Source organism: Sebastes fasciatus, chromosome 1, assembly GCF_043250625.1.
Source record: "Sebastes fasciatus isolate fSebFas1 chromosome 1, fSebFas1.pri, whole genome shotgun sequence".
Lineage (NCBI taxonomy): Eukaryota > Metazoa > Chordata > Actinopteri > Perciformes > Sebastidae > Sebastes > Sebastes fasciatus.
Window position 1 is genome coordinate 13,967,087 of NC_133795.1, and position 25,126 is coordinate 13,992,212.

At 40.8% G+C, this 25,126-nt stretch overlaps 1 protein-coding gene across 10 annotated transcripts in view; it reads left to right on the forward strand.

Annotated features, from left to right (window-relative positions):
• The window catches only part of tfeb (transcription factor EB), a 42,380-nt gene that overhangs the window by 4,295 nt on the left and 12,959 nt on the right, over window positions 1-25,126 (forward strand). For 5 of the 10 annotated variants that reach the window (XM_074631093.1, XM_074631111.1, XM_074631129.1 and 2 more), the window contains exons 2-3: window positions 24,355-24,461; window positions 24,869-25,054. In XM_074631093.1, coding sequence (XP_074487194.1) covers window positions 24,355-24,461; window positions 24,869-25,054 — 293 coding nt within the window. Of the gene's footprint in view, window positions 1-11,671; window positions 12,007-14,875; window positions 14,968-24,354; window positions 24,462-24,868; window positions 25,055-25,126 lie in introns of those variants that run through there. The other 5 variants (XM_074631138.1, XM_074631150.1, XM_074631157.1 and 2 more) reach the window with 4 other exon arrangements.

The window sequence follows — 25,126 nt, forward strand, 5'->3', positions numbered from 1 at the left end:
CTTTGCCCAATAGTCATTTTTACTGAATAGAGCCTGAACGCATCATAATGCCGTGAAAGTAACGGCCCATACACACAGGGAAGGTCAGCAGCGCGTGGCGGCTGCGGAAACCTTTTGTTTTTTATTTTGGCGCCCATGTTAACAGGTGAGAGCAGCCACACTGCCCGCGTGAGCAGTGCGACTTGGCTGCTGTTTTTTTGCTGCTATTTTTACCGCGAGCCATGCGCGGTTCACAGCAACGACAGACAGTGAGAGAGATCGTTTGACTGTATATTGATATCACACTTGCTATATTACTACAGTTTTAGTGTCTGGATATCTGTAAAACATGTCACAGACATGAAAAAAAGTAAAGATCAAAATCTTCTAAATCAACACTTCCTGCTTCCGTTTCAAAATAAAAGCCCTCAAAGTTTTTTCTGTGGACAGAATTCCTTTTATTCTGAAATATTTACAGGACAGTGCTATAGGAAATGCAGTGACTTGCAGGGCTCCATGAATGAATAAAGTACCGGGTTTTAATTGTGGATTATTACTATTATTTACAAATGAGCACACGCTTCTTAACCTTTTGCTGTCTAAAATAAATATAAATTACATTTATGAGGACTGAAATGGCCATTATGAAAGGCAAACTCTATGTAGAAAGAAAGGGCTGGCAGCAACAGCAGAGAGGCTGCCAGTGTGGAGTGGACACCACACACGTGAGAGACGCAATAGTTCGGCGAGGCAGCCGCCACGTGCTGCTGACGTGCCCTGTCTGTCTCTGCCGCAAGAGGGAAAAAATAGCGTGCATACCCTGGACGCATCAATGTTGAGTTTACTGCATCCCAAACACATTTTCTATCGTCCCCGGGACGCCGTTAGGCTCCAGCCCTGACGGTACCTGCGGTCCTGTAGAAAAAAAATAGTTTCTCGTGACATCCCCTACCTGCTACATAACACAATAATCAAAAACTCTTCATAAGACAAAAGTTGGACGTAATAACCAGTTGTTTTAGAGGAAAATGTATGCAAGGTGTCTGTGCGCTCACTCATTGTCAACACAAGTGTGTGTGTACAGACACACTGTTAAGAATGGGGACAGATGCACATAGAGGAGCCAGTGGGGTTATTGAGTGCACACAGTATGAAGGGTCAAGGGGTTAGTAAACACACCGAGCTGTGAGGTCACTGTGAGCAAGGTCATAGGTGACCGGTCACTATGTAGAGCAGATCGCACTCTCTCCAATAGCACAGCGGCAACCTGCGCCGATGGCCAGCAAAGGAAAACGGTGTCGAGTTTCAAGCACTTCAACCACACCGCAGACTATAGAGGTGACCATTTTTGACTTAATGAAATCATAACTACCAAACTACTGGCTGTGTTGGAGCATTTCTTTTCCCTGCCTTGTGTTTATGTGTGACACGTACGATCCGATCACTTTGTCACAGAAGTGCACAAATTAGCACAAGCTTTACAAACTGTTTATGGAAAAATGTGTGCTTGGGTCATATTTTCAGCCTCATTGGACTCATGTCCGCTTGTAAGTGTTGGAGATGAGGTTAATTTCCTTCAGGTAAACAAAGGCAGCAGTACACACACACACACACACACACACAGAGGCACACTGACTGGGCTCAATGGATGTACTCTAGTGTGAAAGAGCATCAGGTGTGTGTGTGTAAACACAGCTCCATCCATTTGCCATATGGACAGATCTCCCGTGACCCCGTACAGTGTTTTTGCTGCTTCGTGACAAGAGCAGGAAAAGGTGAAATGAGGAAGTGTTTTTATGATGATCTGGATTTCCCTTAAAAATACAAAACAAACTAATGAATAGGTTTGTCGCTATAGCTCGGACTTTTTAAACCACATAAATGACGGCCTGGCATGTGCTATGTGACAACATGACCCATGATCTACCAGAGGTGAGCGTGGGTGGGGCGTTTTAGGGCATGTGCTGAATGTGTGACTCCACTTCCTCATCTTACCTCCATTCCACTGTTTCATATCCTCTTTTGGCCGACAGACAGTAGTGATGGTCTTACGCAGTCTCTCTTGTCTCTGTTAGAACGGAGCCTCAGCTGCATCTGTGAGCTCGCTCTGCAGCTGGCCTCTTGTGTACGTTTGGACAATTTGCTTGTTAGTCTGAACTGCAGGGGTATAGTTTGTAGTTTGCAGTTGTAGCTCTCTGCAACTCTCAGAGGCCCGCAGCTATTTCAAAGAGTTATACTTTTATCTCTTTATAAAGATGTACATCAGTCATCTCAGCTATGTTTTTTTTCACACATGTTAATGCTTACTGTTCCCACACTACCATAAAAAATTTTCACTAAATAAGTTGTCAAGTCTCAGTGTAATTATCTTAAAGGTGCAGTGTGTAGGATTTGGTGGCATCTAGTGGTGTGATTGCAGATTGCAACAAACTCCGCTCACTCATCCCTTTCCAAGACTATAAGGTAATGTGAGCTGCTGAGTGCAAAACCGTGGTAACGCCGTTCCCCTCGCTTAGTGGCCATCCTTAACATAATAACACTACTTAAGGAGCAACAGAAGTCAGACAGCGGCTGGCGGTATCACGCTTTTGCCCTCTGCAGCTCACTTTATCGCAATTTTACAAGTGTTTCGGAGAACTACGGTGGCCTTCAGGTAACGTAAAAACATGAAAGGCTCTCTCTAGAGTCAGTGTTTGGTTTGTCCGTTCTGGGCTGCTGTAGAAACATGCTGGAGCAACATGTTGGACTCCATGAAGAGGACCTGCTCCCTATGTAGATATGAATGGCTCATTCTAATCTAATGCAAACACAATAATTCTTAGTTTCAAGTGATTATACACTAATGAAAACATAGTTATGAATATTATATTCCATTTCTGTTATCGGAAATGGTAACACACAGTTCCTTTAAAAGCTATTCCTCGAAACAAAGCAAATATATGAATAATATGAGGCAATCTCACTTGTTTCTCTTGCAGTTTCACTTCTTTCAGGAAATCATGTGGCTTTGATGCATGTTGTGAAATATCTTGACATAATTTGTGATTTACTTCAATAAAACTAGATTTCAAGGCTCTATAAAGATTTTAAGATGTTCTACTGATATTAACCCCCTCTCACACACAAAATATTTCTATTTCAATGGTTGCTGCGTTGTTGTTGAGAGTCTCTTGGTACTTAACATACTTTCTTTCTTCTCGTATGAACTCGTATGCGCTCTCTTAATAATATGCCCTCTGGGCTTCTCAAACAGGTTTTCCATTATACAATTCCTAATATACTTTCCAGTGGTTCAAGACTATTGCTGGCAATAACAACAGTCTGGTTTCATATGAGGATGTCAAATGACCCACTGATGATTCATGACATGACTGTGCGAATATGCTCATGTTGGATTTCACGTCTGCCTTTGATTGGGCAAATCATGACTTACTCCATATAGTTGGTATTAATGCCAGAGCCTTTGGACTGGTTTTTCCCCTGTTATTTTTTCAACCTTTTCAGTTAAGATGGACAGTTTTTCTGTTCTCCTTTGCTAGTAGCTCCTTATAGCTCACACACATCGTAGGTCACATTGCTCTACATGTTTCCTCTTGATAATTCAGAAGTAGATCATTTCCTTCCACTTATGCTTTCAGTTCAGAATCAAATACAAGGTCTTACTGTTTGATAACAAGATTCTTAATAGCTTGGCTCCTTCATTTGTCTTTAAAGTCCTACATCACATATGTTTCCTCCGTATTACGATAGTGTAGTTTTACCTGAAGCTGCTGGCTGTTTGTTTGCTGAAGGCAGTGTTGTAGTACTCAAGATCGGTCTTGGTCTCCAGGCCACTTTTTGAAGGTCTCGGAATCAACCGCATTTTTACTCGGTCATGTCTCGGTCTCAGAAAAAGAGGACTCTGGATTTTATTTCAAGACAACAACTGCGTGGATATCGCTATATTGCTTGTGCATTGTCTGATGTATTTATTAACATCATTACTGCGGTTGCTAAAATTGACACACCTCTGCAATGCCGTTTAACTATTTTATCAAGACATTTCTCATGCTACACTTATACACATACACACATATACAGTATATATGGCAATAAAAGAGGTGAATGAATTTCTCTGCGTATTTTTTATGGGAATGTGGATCTTTCAGATCAATTTGAGGAGTGCCAATGTTTTGCCCGCATAGGACTCAGACTGGTTTGGTCTTAGTCTTGACTTAGTCTCAAAATCTTGGTCTTGTCTCTGTCTCGATACACTGTGGTCTTGATCATGACTTGTCATAGACGGTGGAACAGACTCCCCTTTTAACATCAAGTGTGCCTCCACTGTTCACACTCTTGAATCAAGCCTCTATCTTTTAGATTGTTCACACTAATGCGGATGAATTTGAAAATGCGTCTTTTTGCGCTCTCACTACACTAAGCTGCCCCTTTCCTTTAACAACTTGTCCAAAGCATGCAGATTTTTCATATTTAAAAAAATCCAACTTTCTGTCACAACTTTCTTTGTGTTTGCTGTCGTCTTACACCATAAAGGTGTTTCAATTTCAGTGTTTCTGCCTGTAAGATGACTGAGCTAAAACAGTATGTCTTTGAGGGTCTCAATGCAGCAGCCTGGGAACTAGTTTTTTTTTACCGAGTAGTATTTATGATCCAGAATCAAATCACAATTTTGGCAGATATATGTACCTATTAAAAGAGGAAGAAAGAGGACCTTTTGCACGTTCAAAATTAGCATCAACGTGCTGTTTTTGTTACACATACAGTTTGAATTAAGTTGACTACTTAGATGACTTGCTCAGATGAATATTTCCAACATGTTTTCATCCCAACTCGTCACACTGACGCTTTTTCAGATCCCTCTGCTCACTTTTTGGTCGCAGTAAACACGTTCTTAATGTTGTGAATTAAACAAAAACACTTGCTTAGGTTCAGGCAACAAAAACACTTGCTTAGGTTAAGGCAACAAAACCACTTAGTCAGGTTTAGGAAAAAACAACATGGTTGGGTTTAAGATTACTATGTTTGTACAATGAAAATGTGACTTGATGTTTTGAAAACGAGACACAAACAGCGGTCTCTTGGTTGAAAGCCTTGTTTGTTGGACCCATAGACCTCTCCTCCCGCCCGCACTGTGTGTCTCTTTCGCTCTTTAAACTACGTCACCACAGCACTTTCTCTGTGTGTTTACTGTTGCCATGCAAGGGTTAGATTGGAGTTAATGGAAAGCTCGGTGCGTCTCATGCCGGCACTAAAGGGTACCTTGTGCGGTGGTATCGAACTCCGACGGCCGTTACAAAGTGTCTGTGTTTGACACCCTGGCAATGAGAACGGTGGTATTTTTTTCCAGTTGTGACTAGTAAATTGATCTTGATCAATCTTAAACATCATTATATCGGGAGTGAAATCGTCTTAGTGGAGATTGTCTCTTATTCAAACCTGTGTGATATCGCTGCTGAATGGATGCTCCTCCTTCAGTCAATAGCAGGCGCTCTTCTCATTTTATAAGGGCTGTTATCTGCTGGGATTAATAACGCTGGATAGCACAGCGATTTTAGCAACAGCGCTGACCTCTGAGTTTATTGACATCTTTATGGTGCAATCTCTTCCTCCTCTCTGTTAGTGTTAGCCGTAGTCCACAGCAGAATCATCTGTAGAGGAGATTCACTGATCTACTGTATAAGGTTGTGTGTGTGTGTGCTTCTGTGTATAGAGACACAGCATTCCTTTGTCTGCACTGCTTAATTAAAAACTGCCTCCATATTTGGTCAGATGACAAGAAATGGATGCTGATCTGGCACACACGCACACACACATACAGCACAGAGGAAGTTGCCTTGTAAACTTATTTATTATCGTTCCTCTTGACCCCTCCTTGAACTCTTCCCGTGTTTTCAATTGTCTCTGTCCTCCTTTACCTTTTCTGCGCTCGCTCTCTCTCCGCAGCTCTTTCTCTCTCGTCCTCTCAAAAGTCTGAAGGGCTCAACGGCAGCCGCATTCCTCATACTAATGGTAATTAGTCTTGAACTTGTCTACCCATAGAGGATGAAAATAGGAGAGAAAGAGCGACAATGAGAGTGAGAAGGAGTGGAACGTGTTTTTAAAGAGCAGGTTTTGGTGTGTGACGGTCGTAGGGAAATTAATTGTGTGTGTGTGTGTGTGAGCGCCTTATCTCACCACTCATCTCCCAGATGCCTTCCATTCCAGCTCACCGTACATGGCGACTCTCAACCATGCAAAAAGAAATGCTGTGCAGCTGGTTGGCTGGTTATTGCGCTACTCTCTCTTTCACACACAAACACACTCATACAGTAGATCCCCACTTTTGTTTACTCAGTACTAATGACGGTTAATTAATACTCTCCAAATAGAAAAAGAGTGCTCTAAACATCTGATTGGGACATCTAGCCATAGCAGCCCAAATAACATCAACTCTTCTGTAAATTAACTACAATTTTGTGCAAAGTTTGCCAAATTATGGAGGTACAATACAAAGATCCATGGAATTATAATAATAATACGATAATATTCCTTTTATTTTGTTGATATCATCAGGGATGGCAGGTGATATGTAACACTAAACCTCAAAAGTCGGCTTGCACACAACCTGAGGTCATCTCAGGTCATATGATGTAGCACTGATGAGGAAGTGTTTGTTTTCCTAGACATATAAGAAATGATAAAAAAGACACACATTCAGTGTCCGATAGGATGGGGGCTGAATCAAAGAAATATCTAGCAGAATTAAAACAGATAGATCTGCACACCAAATATCTCCCGTTAGAAGGATTTTTATTGCTGTAACGTTTTGAGCACCAGGCTCTTTCTCAAGCTTCGGTTATGTTTATCTGCAAGGACGGCTGCACGGATTCTGATCTTTTATACTCCGTGCGGGTTTCTCCTCGTGGCAAACCAACATTTTCAAAGCTCCTCACAGTTCTCTGTTTTCTCCGGCCATCTGCGTAGTTAGAGAAATTTGGATGTGCGCGGACAAAACCTGCCACACAGAGGGCCATGTCTGATGGTGTGACGTCACTTTGACCGCGTGGACACTCGCAACCGTCGCGGATACGGCAAGAATAAATCAAGCTTCAGACTCAACAATAAAAATCCTACTAACGGAAATTTGGTGTGTGGATCTGACTGTTTTAATTCTGTTTTCATACCCATTTTATGGCCAAGGATTGTTTAAACCTATAGAGCTTTAATTGAAAAGATACCAACTATTTAGGCTGATGTAGAAGATAATGTGTATAAGATGATGCTCAGTATCTCTATAATACTTCCATTTGATGTGCAGCCTTATAAAAATGGCATCTTTGTTTGATTATTTCACTCAGCGGCCGTCAGCTGCATCATATAGCTTCAGATACAGAGAATTTATGTGATACAGATACAGACAAAATGTTAAGAAAATGTTTCATGTGCAAATCCATGTATAAATGGTCAAGTTGTAGATATTGGATGTTGACCGCAATGTTTGTCCAACCTAAAGAGAGAGATAGCGGCTAGGTTAGCATAGCTGAGTTAAACCTCACTCAGACGTATCATCAGTCAGTCAACACTTCCAATAGAGCTAGTCTATTTATGCAGTATCTGTATTGTACAACCATGGTGACCGAGGGAGTAAACGAAGGGAAGCTTGCCCGGTGGACGAGTAGAAGAGGGTCTTGGGTGGTGTGTTTTGTGTTCGTGGACGCATGTGTGTATGTGTGTGTTTAGGTCCTGCCTCCTTCATAGGCCATTGTCAAAAGAGTACAAGGCTGTCTTGGTCAATGATTTCCCCCTCCTACACGTACGCCTCATGATTGGCCAGACTTGACAGGAACGCAGCTTTCCCAACCAATAAGCTGAGAGCCTGGGAGGGGGGTCCTGCCCCTGGACCAAAATAACCCAGTAAATACACTGCGGGCACTATGAGAACTGGAGCTGGCCCACTGTTGAATGCTTTGTGTACAAACAAGGGATGCTTGTGAGCCGGGTACTGCTGAACCACGCTGGTCAGTGTTCTCCTCTGTTGTGATAGGCACAACTAGCTGAGTGGCACGTTGATACCACTGTTTGTGTTTCTGCATTCAGGGATGTAGGATAGTAGAGGAGCGTCTGGGTGGAGGGTAGGGCTGCACGATTATGGCCAAAATGATAATCACGATTATTTTGATCAATATTGAGATAACGATTATTTATAGTTTAGGGGACAAAATATTTTCACGTTTTACATAAACAGAGCGATGCTTTCCCTTCCATGTTGTGCTACGCTCCAACCGACAAAAATCTTAAATGTTTTATTTTGTTATTGTCATCTATAGTGGTTATTTGCATAAAAACACAAAATTCAAATGATTAGGAAATAAATTATTCCATTTTTATTTAAATTATGCTTTGATTAAAAAAAAATAATCTTGGCATTAGTAGTTTTAATTATATAATATAAGCTGCTTAGAGATAGTGTTAGGAAGTTAAACGGTTCATAATTCTCTCTATTAACTATTTTATATTGCTGTGAAAACATCTCCTTCTCCATCTCTAAGTTTCTCGCCAAAAACTACATTTTACAAGATTACACTTGAACGCATCATGATAGGGTTATAATTTACCATAGCCTAATACTCATTTTTACTGAGTAGAGCTTGAATGCACCATAACGTGCTCTGTGCTGTCGGCGGACGAGCCGGTCACCGTGAATACTCTGAGCAGCATTCAGGGGAATGAATTATAATATAATAATTGTCTGATTAAGTTAGTTGTTCCAAGGTTGTTTTAAGGTTATTCCTCCACGGCTTACTTTGGACTTATAGTTAAACCATCATGTGGCGGCTGCACGTGTGTCTGACCGACAAAAAACTTGGATATACTGTATAAGACTGCTGAAAACTGTCCGCTTTGATCGGCTGCTGATTGACGGTGAGTCTCCAGCTGTTAGTTTGGGAAGCGCTTGATTTATGCAACGGTGTTTTCTATGAGCGGAGCATTTTAAACGGCAATTGAATGTTCATTTAATTGTGGGAAGCCAAAGTCGTGATCACAATAATATTCAGTGCAGCCCTAATGGAGGGTTGCTAATAGTTGGGTTACATAATGGAAGAGTTTTATAAACACATTACACACAGAGAATCCATCAGACAAGCTGCTGCATGTAATGAGCGTTCTGCATGTGGCCTCTGCGGTATGTATGTGTGGACATATTGTCACAACTCGAAACAGATGCAGATTGATTTGCTAATTGATTTTAAAGCTGGTCTCATTCTAGTTTAATGAGATGAGCTTACAGTGAGGTCTAATGAGGTTTAATGACTTCAGTGATGGGTACAGTTTTTGGCCTGAACAGTAGAAGTCGGTGTCCTGTCAGAACATAAAGGGATATGACAGACAATAAGCACACATTGCTGATTGCTTAAGTAACTCATTTGTGCCAAAAGACTATATTTAGTATAAGGAAAAACGCCACAACATTTGATTTGATCTGTCAAAAGTCTTGAAATTTGGTACAGGCATACGTATAGCAAGTATCTAACAGTACAACTTTTACATTTTTAGATCTCATGTAAAATCGCTCTTTTATCAATAGTCAAAGTCATGATTTTTGAGAAATGAGGAAAAACGCTAACATTGTGTTTATTAAATGTTTTCCAAATTAAATACTTTTTTTACATTGCATGTGTGTGCACATCTTTAATATTCAACTTGTTATGAGTTCATAGATACCAAATACTTGATTGTGCTCCTTGTAGTTTCTGAGATATCACACTATATTTTGACACATGGGACGACTGTTTTTTCCTAAAATAATGGAGTCTATTGTAAAAACAGTAGTCCCATGTGCCCAAATATTAGATAAACAGTAGTATGGTAAGACAACTAACTTTTCAGCCAATCGGTTTGACTGATTTCTTCACATTTGTGCTTATAGGCAAGCCCAAAGAACACCACCAAACAAAATAAAAAATTACAGTTACGGGCACAAATGGGTTAAAATGTTTTTTGAAGTTTTGTCCTCTGAAACTTTTACCGTATTGGTCCTGGAAAACAAACATCCTCCTATTTTGGACCTGTCCATGCATTTCCACATGTTCTGAAGTGAAAATATTCTGCTATTATGCCTGATCTCACCACTAGGAGGCTCCTTTAATGGTCCTGTCAGCAAGTAGACGTCATTCTACCTTCTGTTGTTTCTTTAATCAGTTGTCTGTTGTTGGAGGGATGTGCTTGTGTTTATCTATTTCGTTGAGAATGTTGATAATGTCGAGGCCCTAATCTGTGTTTGCATGCATTTTTGCTTGTGCTGACACAAATGGGTGCACACGTTCTGGAGGAGGGCAAAGGGAGGAGTGATTCATGACGTGAGTGACTTCTGTTTCTTGTAAACAAACCTTACAGCACTTTTTAAGAAGAAGTTTTACTGAGATCTGAACTCACTGTCATGTCACAAGGGAATCAGCCAATGACTGAGAAATAAACATGCAGTCCTGTAGCTCCACTTTATACGCAAAGACACACAAACAGATGGAATTAACCCACTTTTGAATAAGTGGTTATCTGCATTTTTCTCTACTCATAGCCTTGGATTCATAACATTTCATCCAGCATTGTACTTACCTAAATGTAATGATATATTATATTATTTTAATAGTGTAAGTTACAAAAAAATACGCTGCACCACGCTGTCAAATGTATTCAAAACCAGTTTCTTATGCGATCACCTTCACAATGTCACAACTAATCAGTGATGTCTCAGAAATGTATTAATAACATACATTTGCATCAGTCACAAGCTGAGATTCAGTGCTCTGTGGTCGCTTCACCTATGCATATTTTACAGGAGCATCCTTTATTTATTTATTTATTTTTCATATATTTCTACACCTATTGAATAATCTCTTAACAATACAGTGACCATGACTTTCAGTAAAAATTAATAAATGTATGCTATGGAACCTCTCTTTTTATTATGAAAAGGCACAAGTGTATGATAATTTATACTGAATGGACACAGGTTATCTATGACAATTAAAGCTGCAACAATGAATCGCTTAGTTGTCAATTATTAAATGAATCACCAACTATTTTGATCTATTAATTGGTTTGAGTATTATTTTAAGAAATAAAAAGCCAACATTTTTCTGGTTCCAGCTTCTTAAATATTAATATTTTGTGGTTTCTTTACTCCTCTATGACAGTAAACTGAATATATTTGTGTTGTGGACAAAACAAGACATTTGAGGATGTCTTCTTGGACTTTGGGAAACACTGATCAACATTTCTCACCATTTCCTGACATTTTATAAACCAAACAACTAATTGATTAATCCAGAAATAGACGACAGATTAATCGACAATGAAAATAATCATTAGTTGCAGCTCTAATGACAATAAATGTGGAGTAATTTCCTGTCCTCAGGATTGTGTATAGACTTCTTATCTGTCTTATTGCCATGTAAGCATGCCCACACAGTGTGTGGGAGTGCATTTAAAGAAGTAAATAATGCTGATTCACTGCCCTATAGTTCAGAAAAACACCTAAACCACAATGACCTGGCTAGTCAAAAATGAAGAATTGCTTCCAGGCTCTATTGGTGTTTATACACATGTGTAGGTGTTACTGTATGCAAATACTGCACACTGCTTTATGAAGGAGGCTGGACTGAAGGAGGAGGTCCACATTAGAGTGAAAGAGGGAGATGAGTTACTGAAGGACAGGACACAGGGCTCTCGTTGTTGTTGCCCCAGACTTCGGCATTCAGGCTAATTTAGGGGAAGAGGAGGAGAGTGGGAGGACGAGGAGGAGGAATAGGAAGCTGAGCTGTTGGTTATAGAGCGGGAGGAAGGTGACTAATAGTGACTGTCACTCAGACTACTGTAGCTCAGCCGGTGGAGGAGGGAGGAGTGCTGTCACAACCGGTGAACCAGCATATGAATGCACTAGTTGGTCGGGCTGTCTGTGTCTGTCAGGGAGTGTGTGCAATAACACGTGGAGGAGCAGATCTCTATTGGATACACTATGTTGTCTTTGGGATAGTTGGAGAGTTGCTGGTAAGGATCTAACTTTACACATACTCTACATTATGTATCAGTGTTTCTCACGGGCTGGCTGTTGGATACGGCGCTGCCAATCTGAGCTCCATTCAGGCTGATAAATCAGAAATGAAACTAAACATCTCTGAGCAGATTTTTCTGGTGTTGTGACATGCAGTTCCTTTTTAAACTCTGCTGCTGCTGTTGACAGTAAACTGACTGGTACATATTGCATTTTGACCTTTCTAAAACAGAAATAGGATCTCGAGATCTCGAGTCATCGCTCCATTGTTTAGCAATGTAATGATTGTTTGTTACGTGCAGCTAAGTGGAGGCAGAATGGCAGTGTGATGGTACTGATTGTGTTGTAGACTGGTGGGGAGACAATGAAAGTTACTACGTGAAATACGAATTTTCTAATGTTAACTTTTACGCCAAAATGCATCAAATATAAATGTTAAAGTGAGGTCAGAGTGTTGAGAGATGTTTGGAGTGCTGTTATACTAGTTCATAAGTTACTAGCACTACACCTGAGGCACAACAGGAATGATTGATCGGAGTGTGAATACCTGTTATGTGCATTGTTTCCGCTCAGGGAATAGCCTTACTGACACATTAAACATTTACTTTAGTTTTCTTTTTAATCTTTCAAGTATTGTATGAGAAGTGGCCATCGATATCAAACATGTTACAAGCAAAGATTTGCATCTAAAGCATTTGTGGCATGACAAACATCTTGGGTTCTTTCCCTGGGTTTCCTGCAGAGGAAGTTGCTTCACCACTTAACAAAACTAGGAGTTGTGAAAACTGATGGAAGGAAAGGGGAAATGATGCATTGTGGTTATAATTGATGATGCTGGTCTATTGTCTTTCCCGTATGTCATTGTCTCTGTTTGATAAGACATTGTCTGAAAGTGTGTCGGTGCTGATAAGCTGTTGTCCTTTCACATCGCTCTCTTCTCTCTGATCTGTGAAGCAGAGTGACCTGAGGACAGCAGGCAGGACTGAGTTGACAGATTCACTAAGGACAAGAAGGGTCTCTCTTGGTCGGCTATTTATAGACTGTGTTTAGAAGGTGACAGGCTTTGTGATTCACACGCTATGTTGATGAGTTATGGTGATTCATTCAGATGACCTTCAGGAAGTTGGTTACTGAGCAGAAATCGTACGCTGTGGGCACTTTATGCCAGTAAATTAAAGTTCAATTCACCTCAAGTTTACTAACAATCTAAAGACACTGATCATTTTACAGCAGTTGTCAATGCATCCAACCCTTAACCCCAACCACGATAAAATGTATAACAAAAGGAAGAGGGTGCAGTGTTTTGAATGTTTTCCTTGGTTAGTCTTTGTGTTATAGTAACGCTATACAACAGGTCTATTCAATTACTTTTTAGGAGGGCCAAATTTGAAAAACAATGAAGTACCAAGGGTCCGGACATTTATATTTCTGTGTCTGATGTCTGATCTGCAGAGCTATAAAATTTATAAATAAAAAAAAATACACTTTTTTTTTATGTTAGTAGGTTGTTGTTTTAATAAACACAATGTTGCATTTAACATTTTTTTAAATTCACTTTGACTCTCCTAAATTCCCTATTTTTAACAAAATAAGTATTTCTGTGATTAGCAAGACACAACTATTAATGAACTGTCTAATTAGCCGACTAATGATGATTTTCCGATAATCCAACAATGTAAACACCCCATAAACATAGTATGCAAGCAGGTTATTTAAATAAAAACACAATGATATTGCTTTTAACAGTCAGTAACAGCGTCAATAGCATGAGTGGTAACGTTGATGAACAGGAATAAACCCTCTTATTGGAACCCACTTAGACAGGAGTTCTTTAGGGGGAGATAGCAGGTCAGCAGTTGATTAATTAAACACATATGTACTGCATGCAAACAACTGCATGGTTTTTGCCCCAAACTGCATGTGATTATCATAAAGTGGGCATGTCTGTAAAGGGGAGACTCGTGGGTACCCATAGAACCCATTTTTATTCACATATCTTGAGGTCAGAGGTCAAGGGACTTTGGAGTGTTTTTGACTTTGGAGGGATCTTTGGAGCATTATTTAACTTCCTTCCCGACAAGCTAACATGACTCGATTCTTTGTGTTTTCTAGTTTTATATGATACCAATAGCTTCACTCTAGCTTTAAGACTGAGCCCGCTACAACCTCTTAAAGACGGTAATGTCGGCCGGGATCGCCAGGGCCGGGAGGGTTAAACACATTTTTCATATTTATAAATAATCAAAGGGCCGGGTTGAGGTCGTTAAAGGACTGGATTTGGCCCACAGGCCGCCAATTGAATAGGCCTGCTCTACAAGAACATGCTTGAACCTCTACTCATTTGAAAAACGGAGGTGGTAAAACCGCTAGAAACGATAAGAAAGATAGGAGAGTGCTGAAACCCCTCATAGCAAACTTGACACCACGATGGCCAAGAACCAGCTGCAAAAGAGCAACAACAATGTAAAACAACTGAATCAAAAGTGTCTCCTGCTACAGAATTAAGCCTTAAAACAATTGTCCTCTCTTCACACCAATCAGTGTGTGATACTGTATGTATACTCAGGTCTAACATGGTCTGTTGCTTCCTTCGCTTCCGCCACGGAAGTTCTTTTCTTTTCTAAGTTCTTCAGTGTGTTGAACACCTGCTGCTTCCGCCTCTTCAACACTCCACTGACTGCTCTGTTCTTCACTCTACTCACAGTCACATATTATATTTTACAGCTATTCACTCCATCTATTGTCCATTTTGCACTGTTAACCAACCATCTTTTTTTTTCTGTCTGTTTTTGTTTGTATCTTTTCCATCTCACGCCTCCATCTCCTTCCTTCATCTCTCTCTGGCCCCATCACCACCACCTGCAGATTGCCATCCACTTTCTCCAGCATCCAGACATGTAGTCAGCAGCATAAGCAGAGCGTATCCTCCCTTGTGAACTCTTTTTCCTCTCAAACAGGTAATTGCACATCATGTGTCTGTGTCTGTATGTGTCTGTCTCTGTGCACAAATGTGCTTCTATATTATACTGTAGAAATCCACCCATTCAGTGATTGTGGAGCTATTCTGCATTAACAATTCTGACTTAAGGGCACCCAGGGGAACAGGGTAATATATACACATATTTTTTGTATTACAAGTTTTCTGAAATGATATTTTTAAATATGCAAATGAGGCATTATCTTATTTAATGTATGCTAATTTGCAGAACATAAATCTGAACATGGTTAAAGCCAGATTCAAAATTCTTGTTTCATTTTGTTGACATATTATAATCAAAGATTTTTACAGAGGGGATTTTGGATATCTAATTTTATCACTCAAAAAATCAAATAATACTCAACGGAAAATCAAAGGCTATAAATGATATACTGTATGAACAAACCCCTCTGTAAAAACCTTCAGAATATAGAGAGATATGAAACTGGGAAGTTTGGTGCTACTGAAGTGGAGATTTCTGGCTCAGAGTCTGAGAAAAACCTAATTTTTAGAAAACAGCCTTTAAAGATATGTATTGTAAAATTCCATACAGTATATTTTTCACTACAAGTGAATAGGGTAAATATTTGTAACTAATCGATATTACCATGAAACTCCCCTGTTGATTACTCACTTTAGGACAATTATTTTCTGTATAAGTTTTCTGAAAATGTTATGTTTAAATATGCAAATGAGGCATTATCTAATGCTAACTTTTGGTGAATTTAGGAGAAATATACAGATGCAAATAGACAAAGTAGTAAAATAAACACCTAAATGTGTATTTTTGATGTTTTCTTCCCACTGGTCTGAGAGAAGACATGCTATGGAAGCAAAATAGCCCAAAAGTGTCACCTCTTAAATGACATAAATAGAAATGAGAATCATTATTTATAGTCAGCTCATACACAACCCTTGTATGCTGTAACTAAATCCTGAGTATCTGTTGTAATTCTTACAGATGTGAGGTGGCAACAGGAATGTTTTTATATCTAAAGCAGCAATTGACCCAACAGAATACCAGTCCTGAGCGTTTGAAACTGATCTGCCTGTGCGTCCGTCCGCCAGTCTGTCTGTCTGCATGTCCGAATGTGTGCCCTGTCGCTAAGCGATACAGCTGTTTGTGTGTGTGTGTGTGTGTGTGACACCAAAGAGGAAGGGGAAAGGACCCCATACTTGCCATGCCAGTCATGTCACATAATCCTACCAACCATTACCGGCTGAGGGTGTGTGTTGGCGGTGGTTTAGGAATATTGATACTTTGGGTCTGTTTACATGTTGTGAAAGACTCTGTAGAGCGGTAATAAAAGTGCACGCTTACCTTTTGTATGTGCATGTCCCCCTCTCACAAACACACACACACAGATGTGTGCTGATACATATACACAAAACAAAAAAACACACCATAGCTCAGGGGGAACAGGGTGTTCCTGAAAAGGAGAACAGAGAGCAGAGGAGGTTATTTTAGTCATTAGAGCAGGCAGACAGATAGCTTAATGCGGAAAGGGTGTGTGTGTGTGTGTGTGTGTGTGTGTGTGTGTGTTTGCGCATGTGTGTGTGTGAGTGCGCATGTGCAGTGATGGAAAGGCTGGTGAAGTGCACAGTGCAGTGTTACATTTGGAGCCTTTGTGATATTAACAGGAAGTTGGACTAAGCGTTTGATAATCTGAAACTTGGTGTCGAAGTATGAAACGTGATTACTTGCACGTCTTTAACCCGTCACGACTGAGATTGAAGTTCTTGAACAGTATTTCTGATGTGTTTGTGTCTCAGAGCAAGGCCTGGTCTGGTTGAACTCACTTTGTGCCTCACCGGTACGCATTACTGGCACTTCTTCATTTTACTCCTTGGCATACCGGGACTTTTTCATGCGTACCGGCACCTCTCACAAGCCCTCGCCATATCAGGTTCTCTGGGAGATTCATAATTGCGATCCATAACGGCGCAGCGCCTCATAAGCCTTATGAACATAAAAAGGTATGTAGGGAGCATCTGGATGAGCTGACGCACGGCACTGGGTGGGGGGGCAATGTTCACGTCCTTTTTGTAAAATAATTATTAAACTGTCTGTCATAACTTTTTTTAATTTGTGAACAAATATAATAATTGAAACATTATTTAAAAGTCTTCTGAATCTGCTCTTTTGGGGCAAACATTTCCAGAAGATTTCAACGTTCAGATGAAAGCTGAGATATGTGTAAATAATAAAATAATCATTTAACTAGTAAGATAATGTACAGCATTGTCCGATGTGGAGCGGAGGGGTCGACCCCGACCCGCTAGCTGTACATGATCCCGCTTATTACTCGGCTACTATACTTGAGAAATCAATAATTTGACACAAAAACGGTCCGCCAGAGTCCAACATCAGACCTGCGCCCATAGCAACGTTCTGTTATACATAGCAACGGTCTGTTATACATAGCAGCGGTCTGTTATACATAGTAACGGTCTGTTATAAAGAAATAACAGACCGTAGAACGCCGTCATTGACCAATCGGAATCGAGTATTCAACAAAGCCGTGTAATTAGAAATAATAATGGTCCAGAATCATGTAAAATTGCACTAGGTTTAAGTCAAAAACATTCAAACCCAAAATCTAATATCTTTTATTCACAATGTGAGACAATGTCAGAATGTGTCTCTTTATCCTGCTGCATAATATGTCGGAGCATCGTGACTGGGACACTGTTCCTAAAACCTGAATGATACCTACTATAGGCTACAAATAACACAGGAAAGCACTTTAACTATTAACACTAAACTAACCACCTTAACCCTATAATGTTCCAGTTGGAATATTATTGGAGTATTATAGGCCAACTATAGAAGATGCATGAGCCAAGTATAATAATATAGCATAAAAATGCTTAAAGAAATACTGAATAAATAGGAATAAATCCCAAGAGATTGCTTATTCCAGCCGATACGCCAACATGTGAATAAGAGAGTACTGGCACTTTTTTTGTTTTTTTTTCTTCATTTCAAGCACTGAGAGTCGTACAATCACTTGTGTGACCTTGAGGGACTTCTTTCTACTTTTACTCGCCGTGCCGAATTGCTGTTTCTGTACATACGGAAATAAAATGTATTTTAGTTTCTGCACTTGTCAATGTGTCTGTAAATTGTCTTTGAATTTTGTGCAGCAGCTGAGGTCGCATACATGCTTTGTTGTGAAAGAGCACCTGAGTGCATGTGTGTGTGTATTCACATCCCACATTCAACTGCTCAGTGTTGGCTGTTGAAAAGGCCTTTCTTGGCGTGGCACGGTCAATTCTAAAAATATACACCCCACAAATTAACACCATGTCTCTGAGCACAGGTGCCATGGCCCCACACTGCCCCCAAGTGTGTGTGTGTACTTGTGTGTTTGTGTCTATGGATGTGTTGCACATGTATGCATAGGAAGGAACTAAAGCTGTTTAATGCACAGCATGTTTAATGTACTCCATGTTTCCATTGTGTGCTTATTGTGGCATGTTTGATTGTGACTAATCTGTGGCACAATCCAGAGTTGACCTTTGACTCGGGCTTCCTCCGCTCTGCATCCTCCCACTGGCTGTCAGTGTTTGAAGTGAAGGGGCTGTGACATCACAGCGTTGGACACACAATGGCCGCTGTGTGCTCGTACTGCGTCACAGATGCCCGCTTACCCTCAGTGGATGCCAGGCAATGGGAAGGCCCATGTGGGGGATCATGCTGCCTGGTAGCAATGTGTCACCATATCATATCAGGAAGTGATATCCTGTCAAAGTGTATGTGAATCTGTTAAAGGATGCATATTATGTATCATGGCTTAGTCACAGTTGGAGGCTATATGAAATACATCTTTTGGAACGGTAGGTAGTGTTATGTAAACATTGTCGCCACTACATCTGGTGTCATAAGCAGCTCATTTTGCAGAGCTGGGGGATTTTAAATAGCAGTTCAAATTAATACTGGCCAACGGCTGGCTTTACAGTCTGTGCAGCCTACAGGTCTGTCCTTAGACCCTCGAGGCGTAGAGCGCATGTCCTCCTCTGGCTGGCATTCCTACCTTGCCGATTGAGTTTGGAGATGTAATCACCCCATTTGTCAGACTCTATAAATACACCGTGCAACATTCCACCACTGTGTGTGTGTATATGTGCAAACACACTTTTGTTTGTTTGAAAGAGACACCTACTCCTACTGCTATGAAAGGGCCAGTCTCTAAAGCTCCAGATGTTAGCAGCAGGTACGACAGTTGTTCCAACAGCATCAGTAGTTGTGAGCATTATAGGAGAACCTGTGCTGAGATGTGTGTCTCCACTTCTGTACTTTTTGTTTATGGAGAGTCCGTTTTGGCAGCTTGGTCCTGCTGGTGTGGAGTCGGACTGTCCTTGAATCCCCGTTCTGGTAAGGCAGTTCTCATAAACCGTTCGTAGCTATACCTACGAAAAGTAATGCACTTTAATTCTTATATATCCCACGAAATCAGAGATTTGGTCTAAAGTATACTGGAGTACACGGATATGAGGCAACAGACTTTATTAGAAGAGTGACGTTTCTATGCCAAGTAGAAACTTCATCAGAGTCAAGCACCGACAGGCCGGTAATTCTTCGTGAGACGGTTGAAGCTCGTGAAACCGCCGTCCTTTACATCCCATGAATTCAGTTCGTATGTAATCGTGAACCGCTGCATAGAGAGGAGATCGGGGTGGATGGGTGGGTCAAAAAACACCAGACGTTTTTTCCCCAGGAGACCGGTGTTCATATCCCGTGTGAAACCAGAAGTGAACGTTGATTTTTTTTGTCACATAACTTCCGTAGTTATTTTAACCCAAACCACGATCATCTCCTAAACCTAACCAAGTAGTTTCCTGTAAAAATGGAAGTTTATTTTTGAAAAGACTGTATGCATGTAAGAAGCCAAAATTGACACGTGTTGCTGGACATTCGTTAAAAAAAAATGCACAAAAAATTAGGAGTAACTTTTCGTAAGATATCATACGAACCGTTGTATGAGGATACGTTGTTCTGGTACATGGAATGTGTTGGTTTCAATGTGCATCTCTGCATGGGTGTGTGTTTCTCATGTGGGCCATCCAATGGGCACAAAGCGGGCAGTGTGTGCCCCCTCGGGTGCTGAAATGTACACTTCGGACAACAGGCGGCTTCAGTCCTCAATAGGAGCTGCCCTTCTTATTGTACCTCACGCACAATGAGCTTTTCTCTCTCTCTCTCTTTCTCTCTCTCTCTCTCTCTCTGTCTTTCTCTCTTTCTGACCATATACAGACAGTGTTTCTGATGAGAGACCGGAGGATCAGATTCTGATTGGTTGCTCAGACCCTGATGTCCCTGTCACTGCTCTTCTGTGTGTAGTCGTCTCACATTATCAGCAGAGACATTAGAATACAGTAGAAACCTGGCCATTAATAGGTTTCATCACACCTTTGTGGTCCAGACGAGTTGAGTCATTCAGGGGGTGCAGAGGATGATCACAAGTCATTGCAGAAGGGGAACTGTCAGTCCTGGGACTCCCCGCTCTCGAGTGTGTGTGCATGTGTACATATTAGTGAGTGTGTATGTGCAAGTGTGTGTAAGGGGTTTATGGGTGTTCCCCGTCGTCCTGCTGCTCACATGATCACCCAAGAACAACAAGACCACATGACTCTCACATGACCTCTCCACTGTTATCGAGGAAGTACCTCAAAATTCACCCTTTGTTTTTTGGAGGACCAGAGAGTGTTACTGCTAACTTATCTTCACCCCAGTGCCCTCTTTCAAACATAAGAATGCACTTGCAACCTTAATGGATGAAGTCAGCCTGGAGATGTGCTTTGGTTTGCTACTTCTACAACAAGGCCCAGTGCAATATGTATAACCTTATATAAAACTTAATTGACAGAGAGGGCGGATGTCCTTATATGCTCAGTTTAAAACTGGTACCTTATTGCTGGCAATTGAGGTAGGCAGATATAAAGGTACTCCGAAGAGCAGCATTTATTTGTTTTTTGTGATCTTTATGTTGTTCAGGATGAATTTAATTTTGTGTTCCATTGTCCTATGTACAGTGACTTGAGAAATCATTAGGGCTGTTAATCGATTAAAATATTGAAATTGAGAATAATCGCATGATTGCCCATAGTTAATCACGATTAATCGCAAATTAATCACACATTTTTTTTATCTGTTCAAAATGTACCTTAAAGGGAGATTTGTCAAGTGTTTAATACTCTTATCAACATCGGAGTGGGAAAACATATATGTAAACATTTATTATTGGAAATCAATTAACAACACAAAAAAACAATGACAAATATTGTCCAGAAACCCTCACAGGTACTGCAAATATGAAAAGTTATGTGATGTGTGATTGCAGCCAGCAATAGACAGAATGGTTGGATATGTTCTTATTTTACGTCTACATCCATTAGGTATTATCTGTTATAACTTAAGATGTACACAGTATTTTATACAGGCAGCATTCTTAATTGTTTGTTAAGACAATACATTTTAGAAGCTGGGTTTGTTTTGCTGATTAAAAAAAAGAAGCTTTTTGTTGAATAATGTGTCAAAACATTGACATTAAAAGCCTTCTGGTCTGTTTTTCGTATATGTACAAGACAGACGTCACATGAGTGCACTGCACATCCTTTAGAGCAGGGGTCTCAAACTCGCGGCCCGCGGGCCAATTGCGGCCCGCAAGACGATATTTTGTGGCCCCCACCTTGATATGAAAGTTTAATGTTAGTGCGGCCCGCAAATTTTTTTTTTTTATAAAGTTTTTTTTTTGGGGGGCATTTTTTCATTTTTATTGACAGGACAGTGGATAGAGTCTTGGAAAGGGGGGAGAGAGAGAGTGGATGCGGAAAGGGCCACAGGCCGGATTCGAACCCGGGCCGCCGCGGTCACGACTAAGTCTTGTTACATGGGCGCCCGCTCTACCAACTGAGCTAACCAGGCGCCCTCGGCCCGCGAGTTTTATGTGAATGGCAGTTTGCCGTGGAAGGTCCCTTTGTTGCGCGAGCCCGAGCTGAACGAACCTACCAATCACAGTGGGGTATATGGCTCCCGGGGGCGGGCAATCGGCCGGGCTTGATGCAAGCAGAGAAACATTTCACAACAACTATGGCGGCGCCCGTGTAACATCGCATAAGCTTGATTAAAGCTTGATTTATACTTCTGCGTTGAATCGACGCCGTAGCCTGACGTGCACCTCTCCAGAAATGTAACTACACGTCGCGACGACGCAGACCGCAACAGCTGTGATTGGTCCAGTCTCTCAGCGATGCTGAGTGGCCAGGACCAAGTTCTACTTCTCTCTGCCTCCATCTTTTCAATGTTTGTTCACACAAATCCACTCAGATATATTTTCTCTTTTCGGCGTTGCAGTAATGTCAGTAAAAGTTCTGTGGTTCAACAGTTATTAGCTCCAACTCCGCTCAGTTTCTGTTTGTAGTACAAGAAGAAGAGGAAACTCATAGAGACGCCGCCGCCAACTAGCGGTTTGGTGGTGTAATTGCAGAGCAACACAAACACAGCAGGCACAACTTTATTGCGGAGTGACACCAAGTGGAATGAATATATATCTTGTCACACAGCCCCAATCATGTCTTTTTCAAAGCCTGCAGTGAAGAGAAAGGTTGGTGACGAGCACAGACAATTTCAGGAAAAGTGGGAGACGCAATAGGCCATGTTCAGAAGAACCCATTCAAGTTAAAGAACTGTTAATAATGACGTTTGAGAAGATTGTTTTTTTTTTAACAAAGCTTTTTTTGTGGAATACCTGATGCGGCCCAGCCTCACCCAGACTCTGCCTCCAGCGGCCCCCAGGTAAATTGAGTTTGAGACCACTGCTTTAGAGCATTCACTGCTACAGTGTGTCTTTCTGTCTGTATGAGGCCTTGAATGACTGCCTCTGAATAAATCAGGCTGTGTAAAGAGGCCTTGCACAGGTAAATAGGATTAGAGGTCTGACAACCTGTCTTTGAACAACTTGTAGAAAGATCATTGGGTGCCTTTGATTCAGTAGGAAGATTGAGTGCATCATGTGAGTGGCAGACAGGTGATTGATCCAGTTTGCCCAGTGATGCATCAAGACAAAATGTTTCACCAGTGGAAAAGTCCACGGCCCCAGAGCTGACAGAACCCTCAGTGAAAATATGATGATTTGCTGTCTTACCCAGAATTAGATGAGAATCAGTTTCACCTCTGTGCAGACAATGATAGGCCCAGCATGTATTTCAACTAGCTTGAATGGACATAGTAGTGTCATAGTTGGCTTGAACCGAGGGGTAACACTTGATTTTACAGGTTTACAAATTTCATGGTAATTAGGTGATAATTTGCAAGTAACCTATTTGGAATTTCTTTGGGATTACTGCCAAATTACCCCAATGTTTACCTCAAAATTAATTGAAAATGTCTTTATTATAAACCGTATTTAATAATTATATACTAAAATAGCATATAATTGTTAAGATAGGGCCCTTAGGCTTGAGAAGCGGCTGTGCGCTGCTCTTCATCGGAGGTGGAAAACCAAAACTAATAGAAGACACTTCTGATCAGGCACAAATCTCACCATTGTGTGACTTATTGTCTACACAAATGTAACCTGGTAGGTAATGTTATGATTCAGGGAGTTTTTTTAAAGAAATTTCAAATTAATTATTTGCTAATTATCATCTATTTATCAGCAGACATGGAAATAAAGCATATCAATTAACTCTGTATTCTTTTCCTGGAAATGTATTAAATAAATTACCAGCTATTTATTACTGCTTATTGGGAAATAGCAGAATACAATTATTAAATAATGTTTATAATAGAGCAGCGCACAGTTGTTTCTCAAGCCTAAGGGCCCTATTTTAACAATTATATGCTATTTTTGCACATAATTATTAAATAGTGTTTATAATACAGTAATTTTCAATACATTTTGAGGTAAATATTGGGGTAATATGGCAAAGAAATTTCAAATAGGTCACTTGCTAATTATCACCTAATTACCATGAAATTTGCGGACCTTTTAAGATGAAGTGTTACCAACCGTGGTTATCTGTTATGATTGTTGCATTGAAATAAGGAAGCTGTAATGCTCACATTACAGTTTATAATCAATTTCACTGTTAGACAGACACAGACAAATCTGACACATAAGACAAGTATAACGTAAAGAGCGCCTAACCACAAAGACATGGCTCAGTTAACATATAAAGAAGTCACTAACGCACCCATTAACAATTACACACTGAATCAGTTGAGGTAGAAGTGTTTTACACAGCTTCCACTCTTGATAGTCATTCTTCTTGTTTAGGAATCCCTGCAGACCGTTGATATCTTTTTGTTTTTTCCTTCCTCTGGCTCAACTCTCACTTTTCTCTCCCTTCCTTTCTCCTCCAGAGCTTCCTCTACCTCTCGGGCTGGACTGCGGTGCATTAACGTCGGCTCGCCCTCCCCTGCCCCCTCGCCCCCCAGCTATGGCCTCACGCATCGGCATGCGGATGCAGGTACAACACAACCACCCTCCGCCATCCAATAAGCAGCACATGCAAGCCTTTCATTAGCTATGGATATCAAAGTCTGTTTGTAGTGTTGTCTGGTTGAGTGGACGCTGGAAAGGAAGGTATTCTGGTCTATGTCAGATCTTTGTGGCTTTTATTTGAAGGGCATCTGCATGCAGCAACTACTGATAAATTTGTCCCTTGCATATTTGAATATATTTATTGTACATTGTTTTCTTACAGGGTGGTTTAATAGATGTGCTCTCTTAACAGCTCTTCCTGTCCACTCTTTAAAAAAGCACGGGGTCAGAGAAAAGCTAAAAGCAGCATCACCCATTATAGTCAGTTTATAGGTCACAACGCTTTAATGAGCATTCCTGTGATTTGTGTGTGTGTGTGTGTGTTGTGTCCAGCTGATGCGAGACCAGCTGCAGCAAGAGGAGCAGCGTGAGAGGCAGCAGATTCAGCAGCATCAACAGCAGCAGAATGCAGCCCTGCAGTACATGCAGCACTGCATGGCCGTGCCACCGGCACCCACCCCGGCCATCAGCACCCCTCAGCATCACCAAAGCATGCAGGTCCCCGTGGAGGTTCTCAAGGTCAGTAGGGCTGCAACAAATTATAATTTTTTATTATAAATAAATGTATTTATTTTACTTTTACTAATTTAG